This window comes from Solea solea, chromosome 2, assembly GCF_958295425.1.
Source record: "Solea solea chromosome 2, fSolSol10.1, whole genome shotgun sequence".
NCBI classification, from domain to species: domain Eukaryota; kingdom Metazoa; phylum Chordata; class Actinopteri; order Pleuronectiformes; family Soleidae; genus Solea; species Solea solea.
Window position 1 is genome coordinate 31,537,004 of NC_081135.1, and position 13,260 is coordinate 31,550,263.

A 13,260-nucleotide genomic window follows, 5' to 3' on the forward strand; every position below is an offset into this window, starting at 1 on the left:
TCTTTGCTCCATATCACAAAGTAATCATTAAAACTGAACATTTGAGAACATCACCATTCTCAGGTATGAGAAATGCTGATCAACATCTTCTGACAACAAGTACTTGATTAAATCGAGAAAATAATAAATTATGAAAATAATCTACAATGCACCTCCCACACTTTCACAAATAGAAAAAAGGAAGAAGAGCGTCAAAGAATGCAGATTTAGAATCCCATGTCATTGACCAAACACTCTAGATCAGTGTTGGAATAAGCTATTAAAAAGAATAAAATGACTGTATATCATCTGCACAGACTAATCAGGAAAAAAATAAATGTGGATTGAGAACTGCGGCTGTTCAACTACTCACTTGATGCCATATGCCATAATGATGAGTCCAATGATCACTCCGATGGAGCCATCCAAAAACCAGACATCAGCATGGTTCTTATAGACCTCAGCACTGACCAGAATGGAAAATCCCATAACAGCTCCAACCATGGAGTTAAACCCTATAAGACACAATGTGTAAAATGGAATCAAATATTAAATATACTATCTTTTCAAAGTGTCTGCTTACTACACTTGACTTGGCATTATTCCTTTTAATAAATGAGAATTTTTGTTTTGAGCTGAATTTAAAACCTTAAAATAGAGGCCACACATATGCACTTGTAGACTGTACTTGAGTTGCCCTGTATGTTCTTTTCTATAATTACATTTCTACTTGCGTGAAAGCTTGCAGTGTGGGTTATTGTCTCACCTGCAGTAAGTGTGAAATCTTGTGGGAAATAAATCCAGGCTCTAAGAAAAGCAACCTCAGGTTTACTGGATTGATGTCCTGTGCGTTCTGAGACCAGGGCAGTGCAGTGTGTGTGTGTGTGTGTGCGCATGCGTGTGCACATGTGCATGAGTGTGTGCTTTTGTTCAAGTGTGTATGTATCTATGAGCAGCTAGTGATAACCAATTACTTCTCTGTTCAGTTGTGAAAGCAACTCACAAACTGGAACACAACAGAGATAAACTCTGCTTTGTGGTTTTGGTTGAACAGTGCATCACCATACAGTGTCTTTATTTATCAAACGTCCGGAAAACACATGTATGTAGTTTTAAAATAACATATTTCTTTTAGAAAAAGAAACAAAAAAAAAAAAGCTTTTTCAGGTTAAAGAGTGGAGTATTGAGTGTGACCTAAACTAGACTTAAACAACAGAGTTTGTCCTACTATTGCATGTCCACAAATATCTGCAGTGACAAAGGTCTGTTACACCAGGTGTATCTATCTAGACATGCTTGAGCATGACACACACATTCTTGAGATTACATGTATTTTTTTGATTTGTTTTCTTTTGTAAAGTTCTTGTGCCCTAACCCTAACTCTGCATTTTGCACCTCAGAGAAGAACATTGCACCAGTTACTTCATATTTATTTCTATTATTTAGTAGTACTTTAAAAATTCAGACTTGGTCTGAAAATGGTCTTTACTACATCCTTGTTCCTTGTTGTTAATGCTTTGGTCACACTTTAGTTCCCTAAAGTGTCCATAATCCGTTTGATTCAACCTACTTCCAAATACGTTTTTCATGTGTTTAGGCTTTTTATTTTTTCCACTCTCCCTCAAAATCCAACACAGCTGGAGTTTTAGAGGAGTCTGTGTCCTACCGTCAGTGATAAGTGCCCGACTGGTCAGAACTCTTCCCAACATGAACTTGACCACAGCCAGCAGAGAACACAAGAGCCCGCTCACTATGGACACACTGAAGAGGAAGTCGTCCTGTGGAGAGACAGAGATGCATGAATCACATCAATCAGGGAACTAGAGAAGACAGAAATGGAGGCAAAGCAAGTACACATAAGTAAAGACAAAGCTATAATATGGCTGAGTCCAGATAAAAGTGTGCTCATTCCACACTTTTAAGACCCACTCGTAAGGGGAGGGGACCTCATTCCCAGAATGTAAACAATGTCCGCCATCTTTGCTAACAGTTATGCTAACAGGACCAAGTGTCAGTGGTGGGCACTTAGCAAAGAAAAGAAAGAAGATATTTCTCAACTCAGAGGAAACGGAGGTTGAGAAGTACAATTTTTCAAAAATACTAGCCCTATTCTAGTAATACAAAGCTAAATGCACATCTGTGAAGTATTCTTTTAACATTACCAGTAGTACAGAATGACCCACAGAGCCTCTTATCAGCTCCACACTCCGTAAAATACATCAAAACACACCATAAGCCTTGACTTTGTGTGTCAAGCCAAGGTCGTACAAATGATGCCTCTCTGTGCAGTGAGAGTGTGGGGTTGTCAGCTTAAGTCTCAAACAGACTCAGCAAAACCAACACAAGACCCAGGAGAATCTCTCTTTCATATTTAATTGGCAAGAGGGAGGGAGCCAGAGCAGAGAGGAAAGAGAGAACCTCGTGTATATGCTGACTGGAAAATATGGCGTAGAAGCAGTGGCTGGTTTAAGCTTCGGTTGATTTGTTTTAATCTGAACTCCTGTACTGCTGCTCCAACTGAAGGAATTTACTGTGTGAGAGCTAATATTGCCTCTTGTCGTGGCCTCTATATATTACGATGCTGCCCCCTGTTGGACTTACAAGTGCATTTATGAACATTCCTGACAACATGTAGAAAATGTGACCATTGTTGCCATAACAATGATGGTATAATGCCCTCATGGCTCGTGTCTGAGGGGAGATGACAAGTCATCTGTGGGGAATGGTTTGAAAATAGTGAACATAGTGGATCTCTGGCTAAACCATCTAATCTAACCATAAAATAAAATAAAAGACCACAATTCACTATGGATCGCTTCAGCACTGGTGAGGATCGGGTTTTTGTTTTGTTAAATCTTGGATCGAAGAAAAACCCATTTCTTATTGATTTGTTTTCTATGGTAATATCTGGTTATTTATGGATGGATTAGCTGCCAGTTGTTATTGTTGTCTGTGCACAAATAATTTGTTGTGCTGGTCAAATAAATAGTTGCAGCACAGCGGTGTAGTCATGTCCTGAAACACCTCTGCATGTTTCCCCTTTAAAAAGGTACAGTGGGTCGAATTTAACGATATTCGTTGGTGATATTGCACGTTGCAGCTGAATATCCATCATCTCACACTTCCCTACAAGTGAGTCAGAGACCCTATGTAGCCTTCAGTCATTTTCAGTCATCCTATATCTGATTATTTTATCTTGACTTTCTGCTCAGAGAAAATAACTGCATGTTATTCTGTATTTAAGCTGCGAACAGATCAACTAAACAGCTGTTTGTAAAGTGGATGCACATTGCTACATTCATTTTATTTACATTTGTTAGTTTAAGTATTATTTCTGTACATGTATAGATGCTTAAAACCTACAGTTCTCTACTTTTGTTGTGTAACTGGGGATGAACCAGATGCACAGGCGAAGTTTCCCTCAAACGGAAACCCACGATAGTTTGTTGCACAGAAGCTCAGTCAGAAAAGGCAACAGTATCCAAACACACTAGGCTGAAAGTAAAATGATCGCAGAGTCAAAACAGAAACACTAAACCTCTGAAGGAATGATGCTGACACAACTGCAGACGCTGACGAGATAAGGTGGACGAGAACAAAAGGAGACACAGGCTATAATGAATGGGAAGATAACAAGGAACATGGTGAACCAGATTACCAGATAGAGACAGGTGCACCTAATCAGGAAACACAGAAAGTAGGCAGGAAGTCAACACGACAAGATACACTGGTAAATACAGCTAAAACAAGAACTCACATAAATCTTCTTAAGTGCAGTGCTACTGAAAAACCATGAAAGTTCAGACAACACAAAACTAAATCCAATTGAGGGAAAACAAAGTCCTGAGTCCCAACAGTTTTTTGGTTTATTAGAGTTATTTGTTTTGGTAAAGACTTCAATGAAGCCCTCCAGGTTTTTCCACTTCTCCCTGCACTACAGTTAATATTATGTTCATGTTTACATATATGCATATTGAAAATACACTGCACGGTCATTCCGAGATTTTTTGCTCCTGTGCAATCAGATCTTGCATCAGAAATCTCTCCCTCTCATAAATCATTATACTGTGCTACAACGTACTGCATGGAGATGGCATCATAATGTGTCATCACTGTTAATCTGCATAATCACATTGACATACAGTGGTTTTTATTTTATAGAAATATAATTTCCACTGGGATTTCTCAATTTTTTTTCCATGCTATTCAATAAAATCTCACTTCCCTCCCACTTCTTTGAAGACGATATCATTCATCGATTGAGGAAATCTCATAAAGCTCAAGTTCTGAGTTTCATCCGTGTGCCACAGCATGTGTGCATCTATTTGCAGCATCAGAACGAATGTATTGCCCCCGTCTAACGCTCCAGCCATCCAGCAGGAGAAGAGACGCAATCTTGAGTTCTCCCTGTTTAATCAGGAACTAGACACAGACAGCCCACCATAAAAGCCGCAACCTGGACGTGACGTGAATCCGGAATTCCAGATTTTCTGCTCCCTCGGTCCACTCACTGGGATACTACAGCCTACAAAATACTACAAAATACAATTTACAGTATGCAAATTGTGCTGCAGTTTTATTTTCTTATACTCAATTGTGAAAAAACAAAGGCAGATTTTTCTCCCTTTCTTCTCAGCTTCTCAAGTCTCATTCTGTCACACACACGCACAGACTGAGCACACAATCTGAACACCGCTGGTATGATAAATCACCTTTGACTGCGGTTTATATAAAGACCTCTGCTTTTGACAACAACCAAAAAAAGAAGGAAAGAGTGAGACAGAGAGAGAGAGAGAGAGAGAGAGAGAAAGTGGCAAAATTCTAAGTTGAAAAATGAAGAAGTGGATAAAAGATGGGTCTGTTAATGGAGAGTGACAGTCGAGGTGAGTTTGTGGGGAGAGGTTAGGGAAGGACCATGTATGGGTGAAAGACGGTTGACTAAGGACAGGGTACACAGGGAGGGGCCGGGAGGGAATAAAAAAAGATGAAGGATGAGGTAGCGAGGGGAAAAAAAGTAGACAAATGAGACAGAGGATAAGATGAACCTGTCTTTAAACCGCTGCGTCCACAAATTCTGTTCGCCGAGCAGCCAGTGACAGTATTAAACATAAAAAGACAGCACCAGATGGCTGAGATCCTTCTGGAACAAGGCAATAATCAATTAAATGCAGAAGGTTACACGCTGCGAATAATCCACGGCGGGACACGTCGTCTTCAGGAAAAGGAGGAGGTTTATATTTTGTTACCAGGCAAAAAAATAATAAAAGACAGACAGACAGACAGGAGTGTTGGCAGGAAACAAGTGTACGGTGAAAGAGAAAGGGAGCGAGCTGCTGAAGGGAACACAGAATGTCAAAGAGACAGTGGTAATAGGCTCTTGCTGGTGTCAGGAGGCTCCTCTGAGACCCAACACCCACAGTTTCTATTAACATAATGGCAGTGGAGCATCAAACACCGTCTGCAGATTAGCTGCTGTCTTCAGCCAGCTTCGCCGTCGGCTTGTTCCTGCCGGAGTTATGTCTTTGATTTGTGGTCAAAGAGGCTTCAGTGACACTGGAAACACACATTTAAACGCACCGTTTGTTTGTTTGTTTGTTTGTTTGTTTGGGAACTCATACATTAATCAAAACTGGTTTGAACTTGTGCAGCACACGAAATGTAAATCTCTCAGAAATAAAAGAACATAAAAACTAAAATCACTATTTTCTACTGAGGCCGTAACAGTTGGAAGTAACACCAGAAGCAACACTGGACAATAGTCTCCCCCATTTCAAAAACACTTTCACACATTGTAATTCAGTTATCCAACACATATCTCTTAGAAATGATTACTTTACTGATTTGATTATAATAATGCATAACATTATATGGGATTCTAAATGAAAACCTCATCAGTAGATATTACTTTACAGGTCAAACCATATTGGGCCTAGATTCTACCACCACGATTTTAAAGCTCAGTTACTTTAAGACTAGACAGATGCTCTATTGACTTGTTTATTTGCTCATTTAACCAGGGGGCGACTGCAGCTCAGTGGTAGAGCGAGTCATCCTTCAACTTCAAGGTCGTGGGTTTGATTCCCGGCACCGGCAGTCTCCACGCGGATGTGTCCTTGGACCACACACACACCTAACCCCATGTTAAGATGTGTGATAGAAAACACGCTGCACATAGATGCACTGTATGAATGTGTGAGTGAATGGGTGAATGGTAAAATAGTAGTGTAAAGCAGCTTTGAGTGGTCACCAATTTAGTAGCTACAGTGATTAAGACATTTTGATAAAAAACACAATCTAATCACATGGAACGGCCCGAAGGAATTAAAGTCCAATTAATATGCTAGCTTGCTGAAAGACACCAGACAGTTGCGGCAGAAAAGATGCCAACAACACGTTTTTTGGGAAAAGCTACTGCCTAGAAAAAGGCCGATGCAGAGCGATCCAAGACCAGAGTGAACATTGGTGCTGCGTTTGAATGACGTGACAACTGAAAGTCCAGCAAGTGCTGCAAAGTGATGCCACGTTGGCGCTATTTTTACTGGATGCGGGTTAACTTTATGTCTTTGTAATATTTTGAGAGTTATTTGTTGTTCCAACGACAACGTGATGCCAAAAAAAAGTGTCAGAAAAAGTTAGCGTCACGGAAAAGTACAGAAAGCGCTTTGTGAACAAGCATTTGTGTGTTCCTGTGCTCTGGAGGGAAGTCTGAAGAAAGGGGCTTGGACTTCAAAAATGTTTTTACCAGGATCTCCAACTCTACCTGTAAGTAGAAAAAAATAGTCCACCCCAGGTGCACAGAGCAGGATGCCTTGTTTTTCACTATGGTGTCAAAAAAACACCACATTAGAAAAGTCTATTAAGACCCACAAAACCAGTCCTGTAATATGCACACATTTGCTATTGTCATGAGTCATAATGTGCATTGAGTTGTCATCTTTTAAAACGTGTATCCCCATCTAAAAAGATATCAGGTACACCCCAGTAAGATGTAAATAAAGCCGTATTGAATATAAAAAAATCACCCTGTGGTTTATGGGGTTAGTGAATGCATTCAGCCTAAAGTACATAGAATCATTGTGAGAGCGCTCCCAGTGCTCGACTTTCCTGTCAGCTTTCTGCTGTTTTACGGTGTTTTATAGCGTGCTGTGTGTTGCATTTGAAAAACAGTGAAATGTGACTGGGAGCACTGCTCCCGTGTTTTTGTTTGTCTCATCTGGGCTACTGTAGAAACATCCGAGAAGATCTGCTTCCTATGCACATGAAAACAAACAAGCTGAACAACTCCCCGTTTTACAACAATGCACTGTACATACAGTATTTATGAATATCATATTCTACTTCAGCTGAATCCTACACACACACACACGCACGCACGTTTATGTATTTGTTTTGTTTTTTGGAGAACATGATTTTGTGTCTTGGCTACATTGGCTATAGAGTAGAGAAGTGGACAGATTGTGAAGGTTAAATCATCTACACACCTACAAAGGAACGACGTGATGGACACTTCCCAAACGCAGTGATGACCGAGGATCTGGGCTGTGCCCCAGCAACAGAAGGATGAGGCTATTTCGAGGCTTTATTCATAGTCTTCACACATCCAGAGAGAGATCTATGTGTCTGTCTGCGTGTGTGTGTGTGTGCGTGTGCGTCTGCTGCATGTGGAGGGAGACAAAAACTCTGACGTCTAAAGAGCAGAGTGCTAAAAAAAGAAACCAAGCTCATGAGACTAAATGGCGTTAGTGAGTGTGTACATGCACTCTACATGTAAGCACTGCTTATTGTCGATATCCGCCCATACCGGCATAAACAATCGCTCTTATATACATGCGTACCAGAGTGGATTCAATGCATACCTGCATCTACATATGTGTCCGACAAGTCTCTCATGTACAAAAATAAAAAAAAAAGACAATTTAAGACAATTTAATGAATTATTACAGGTTATATTATAAACAGATGGCTGACTTGGTTGATTAAAGTCACTCTGAATCTTCGCTCTCCCAGTGCCAAGAATGCAAAACCTCTAGATGTAAACATTTCTAATTAACTGTTTGTGTTCCACATGACTGAAAAGTGCACTTTACGTTTTCCTGCACTACATACAAGGACAATAACTTTGACACTTTTCTTTATGAATATAAAAGTCCCAGAACAAAAACTAACAATTTAACCAACGACAATGTTTCATTTCAGAAGAGCCGTTAGTGGCGCTGATGGAAATCACTGATAATGAACCCAGACGACCTCAATTTACTCGTCACAATAGAGTGAATTAATCAGCGTCTATTACAGTGGAAGCAGTGGTCACTCCATTACTGCTGCTGACAGGAAATGATCGCACGCAGTGACCAGGCGTGAGGTTTTCAGTACAGTGCAAGCTTCTAAATTAACTATTATATAAGAACTGCATTCAATAGGTATTAATACCTCACTTACTGATACAGTTATTAATTTTTTTTACTAAATATCCAGGCTCAAATATGTCAACTCTCATATTGTTTTTTTGATTCTTTTCCAACTTACTTCTAGGGATTTAGTAGCAATAGTGAAAAAAGGATGAAAAGACTGTTTAACGAATGGCTCTCATGATTAGTAACAAAACTAAAGTGAGTATTGTGTGATTATTTCTAAATCCAGCTGAGAAGTTCAAGAGTTAAATCGCAACTAATCTCTGTTTAAAATTCCATTATTATGCAATTCACAACAGTTCTTAAGTCCATATTACACCACAGTGTATCGCGATTTGGGACCAAACAAAGCAAAGAACGTGAATAAATGAACTTGAGATCTGAAGACGTGCAATCAGCCTGAGGTAGCACAGCGTCTACTCCAGAGATGTTACTGCAACAGCGTCTGCACTTCTCAACAGTTCCAGTTCAATTGCCTTTTTACTCTTTCATACATGATGAACGAACCAGGTTAAATATAATTATGCAAAACAGCCTAAAATGACACAGGGAGAGTCGATTCTCTGACACAGAGAATCAACAACAATCTCTCACTGTCTCTGCAGCTCAGTTATTCATCAATTTTACGTCCTAAATTAGTGATTGAGCCACAGTTGCTTTGTTATCCATTTTCTGTTGTTCCATTTGGGACACAATGATTGTCAGGTGTTTTTAAAACTGTCGTTTTAAACTGTGTTTAAAATCGCTCTCTCTGTCTGTCTGAGCGAGCAGCTTCTCCACACTCTATGTGTATAAATCATGATAGCGAGACAGTACATATATATTATTATTTTTAAAACATGTATGGTTGACCCTTGATTGCAATGAATGGGTTAACAGTCAGCCCTGGTGATTACATGAGTGTCCAAATTTAAAGTCCGAAAACTGTAGTTACTAGTACAGAAGACAAGCTTTAAAAAAAAACATATAATGTGATTATCTAACATGAGCATAATTCTTCTGAAGAGTCACCTGACGTGTGTGTGTGTGTGTGTGTGTGTGTGTGTGTGTGTGTGTGTGTGTGTGCGTGTGTGTGTGTGTGTGCGTGTGTGTGTGTGTGTGTGTGTGTGTGTGTGTGGGGTCTTACCACTTCCGGGAGCATCCGGGTGGCCAGATTATGGATGGCCTTCCCAAGGATGCACAAGGACGAGAGAATAAACACGACGCCGAGGACGACACATGCTCTGCAACAGACAGGCAGAAGAGTGGAGAAGGTTCGATTGTTATATAAAGTTCTTGTTTATTCCGCCTGCATTTGAATAAAGATCATTTCTCATTCTCCTGCTGCAGTGAAGACCCAAACAAATGCTCACGGAGACCTGACAAACACAGAGATATGAATGACACAGGCAGAGGCCGTTGGCAATCCAGTAAATTAGGAAAGCTTTTTGCTCTGCTTCCATGAATTATTAAAATGACAGCTGAACCACCTTAATGCCTCTTCTGAGTTGCAGCCTGTGCTTCCATAGAACTTTTAAAATGACATTAATGTCAGTGATATGAAAATTGCAAGCCTGATGGATCAGTTCCCCTCAATAAACTCTAATATTGGAGTTGGCAGAGCACTCAGTTTGTCTGGCAGAGCGCTCGGAAGCACATTTCATTCAAATATTTGGCAAAAATAGTACAAATGTTCCCAGTCTATTTGGGGCAACACGTGCTACCAGGAGAAAAAAAAACAAAAAACTGTCAGAACACATGAGTGTGGTACTTGTACAGGGGAAAATGAAGTTCATGGCTTTAAAAGAACTTGGACTAAGGTAAGTAAGTAACAGTGACTTCATCATATACAATCACTTTCCCTGACACATCTGCTGAGCCCAAATTACAAAGCCCCTCTCATCTATCTCACTACAGAACAGAGACACACTGCCTTGAGTTACTATTACAATGATATTATTAAGATGAAATTTTGTCTCTTTTTTGTCCCACACACATTTACCAACTGAATCACTATAGAAATGACCATAATATTACTAACTTCCCTATTTTAAACATTATTACCATGCTATTACTGAAAAGGGAAACACGTGAACTGAGAACCGCTTCTCTTTGCAGCACACAAGTCACGGTAGTCATGGAAAATGTGCGTTTTCGGTGTTAGAAAGACAAATGCAAATGTGAAGTGCTTCAGTATGCACACATTAAAAATGTAACTGGGGCAATAACAAGATTCCCAGTTACCTGCAGACCACATAGAAGAAAAAATATAATGGGGGGGGAGAAGAATTAACTCTCCAGCAAACACTGCCTATTTGCCACAAAAATCCCCAACCACTCATCAGCCAATCAAATCGTGTTATGCACATATACCAACACAGGTGCAGGCCAAGCAAATCAAGTTCATACATCCAGTTAAAACACTATATACTATGGTTGTTCACCCTGTTTGTGCACCCCACTGCTAGGTGTTTACACAATGAATGGAAAAGCGTGGAAATCATGTCCCTTTCGAGCAGAGGTGTCAAACTGACACAGCTGCCAGCAAAGGTCAGCAAAGGACAGAATATAAGACTAAATATGTTTTCTAGCAATATTTTTATATCAAACATTAAATTACATACATATATACGCTTGCTTGTTGTTTTAATTACAGTTGTCCATGTTATTATTGACTTAATTTCAGATTAAAGTCTCTGTTTTTGGTTTATTTTGCATCATTCCAAATCAAAACAAACACTTTTAGTTTGACGTTCAGTGAAAATGTCATCATGAATATCTTTATTACGACATCATGATGATGATGTGTTGTAATTTTTTCGTTTTATAAGAAATTGTTTTATAAACAGCTGTTTTTTTCCCCCTCCCCTTTCCACCCTCTTGACCAGACTAGATGCTCATTTGGCCCCCAGGTCATTTGACACCCCTGCCTCCGCTGTGCAACCATATGCAGAGAGTGAAATCAAACTAGAATGCTGGTGTGAGAAGATGCATGGCCTCAATCCACATGTACATTTGTACTCCACATGCATTGAGTGCATTTTTAGGTAAATCCTCTCTCTCTCTCTCTCTCTGTTAATGGAAGAATGCTGCAAGAAGCAGAACTGCAGTAAGACAAATGAAACTCTGTGCAGCCTGACAGCTTCTTGATGGACACGGCCGAACTGATGGAATAACAGATGTGTGTTTACAGTCAAGTGCAGTTAGTTGCTTCATTAAGTGCAAACAAACAGCCAATATTAACTCTCTTTGAATGTTTTGCCCTAAACTCCAGCTGGACATACACTCATCATGCACAACATTAAAACAAGAGAGCTCATTTTAATGTGACGGCTGATCTGTGGTTCAGTTTGTAAATTCTATTTCAAATGGAGGCGTTTCCATGAAGTTCTGTTGCAACATTAAATACTTTTTAAATGTTGCTGCTCATGAAAAACCTGTGTGTGAAGAACCCTGAGAAAAGCTTCCCATTTGTCATTCATAGTCCAGCACATTACAAAACATACTTTGAGATGATGTGTTAGGGTAAAACTCTTCACCATCATCGTTATCAAAACACCAAATGAGGAAGACTGGTGTCCAATACTCACTGCTCCTGTAGACTCGAACATTCTCAGCCAAGGAACCCTGAAGCTCTGGGAGTCACAAAACTGTGTCATAAAAACCTACAGACCTTATGTTCTTCTCAGATTTCCTCTCCTCTTTATAATTGAATGCAATATAATTGAATCCATCTATTCATTTATGTGTAGATGCTACTTTCCTATCAATGGCAGTTTAATCAACTTCTGTTGTGCCAAACAAACTTTTAACAGCAGCAGAAACAGATTGCGGTCGTTGAACTTGAAATCAATTTGTGCTAAAAGTCAAAAGTCAAAGACGCCTGCTCTCCCCTGCCTCATGTTGAATACCTGCCACACAAACGGTGATGTCAAGATTTGATCTCACTGTTTGCATGCCTGTCCTCTGATAATAGCTGTATATTAAAACATTTTAAAACCCCCTTCTTCTCTATCTCATTTTTTAATTCACACTTTAGCAGCGCTGCGTTCTGTACTCACATGTACTCTCTGTGAGCAGAGTGCACTGCGGCGGCGTTGCTGTAGCGCCACAGGACGATGATTGATGACATGACGTCCAGTGTTGCATCAAACTACAGCAGGAGCAGGAACAGAGGAGAGGACAGCATTAGGACGTTGTATAGAAACAATGAAGAAGAGAGTGTGTTTCCAACAGCAGCAGAGTCTGTCAATATCACATTACTTGCACAAAAACACCTAAGTGCCTTTATTGTCACTGTATTTAGAATACAACGAAATTGCTGCTGCCCATCACAGTGGTGTTAAAAAAGGAAAGGAACCCGAACAAGGAAGTTACAAGATTTGCAAAGGTTACAGAGGCTTCAGGGAGAAAACAGATCAGAAGCCTGATTATGCATGTTTGCATTGACCTGTGTCACCTTCCTGAAGGCAGAAATTCAAAATGGATGGAAGCGGGTGTGGGGAATGTCTTCAAGTGAGAGGGCAGTTGGTTTTTTTTTTTAATGTGTGTGTGTGTGTGTGTTGACTTTATGATCTTTTGCAGAGCTTTCCTGCCAGATACTGAGCAGCTCTCATACCACACCATGACGTCGTATGTAGAAGAAAACATAGCAAATAGAGACGTGGTATTGGATGTTTTTAACTACAAGTGAAAATGTAATAAATAATTAATGTGATAAAAGATAGAATAATGTAGCGTAACTGGTGCACTTAAGAATATCTTAGTTTGTTTGTATTCACTTTTGAGCATTTATTCAGTGTTTTTAATTCCAACCCATGACTAAAAACAGGTGTTAACATCTGATTTTCACATAAAAATGAAGGTGACAGACGTGACTCGGTACTTCAAA

General features: G+C 39.8%; 1 protein-coding gene across 2 annotated transcripts in view; it reads right to left on the bottom strand.

The window, feature by feature from the left end:
* The window catches only part of LOC131455300 (transmembrane protein 163a-like), a 60,916-nt gene that overhangs the window by 3,629 nt on the left and 44,027 nt on the right, over positions 1 to 13,260 (bottom strand). For both annotated transcript variants that reach the window (XM_058622850.1, XM_058622849.1), the window contains 4 exons: positions 12,431 to 12,522; positions 9,517 to 9,613; positions 1,646 to 1,757; positions 353 to 494 (listed from right to left, as the gene is read on the bottom strand). In XM_058622850.1, the coding sequence (XP_058478833.1) occupies positions 353 to 494; positions 1,646 to 1,757; positions 9,517 to 9,613; positions 12,431 to 12,522 (443 nt within the window). The remainder of the gene's footprint in view (positions 1 to 352; positions 495 to 1,645; positions 1,758 to 9,516; positions 9,614 to 12,430; positions 12,523 to 13,260) is intronic.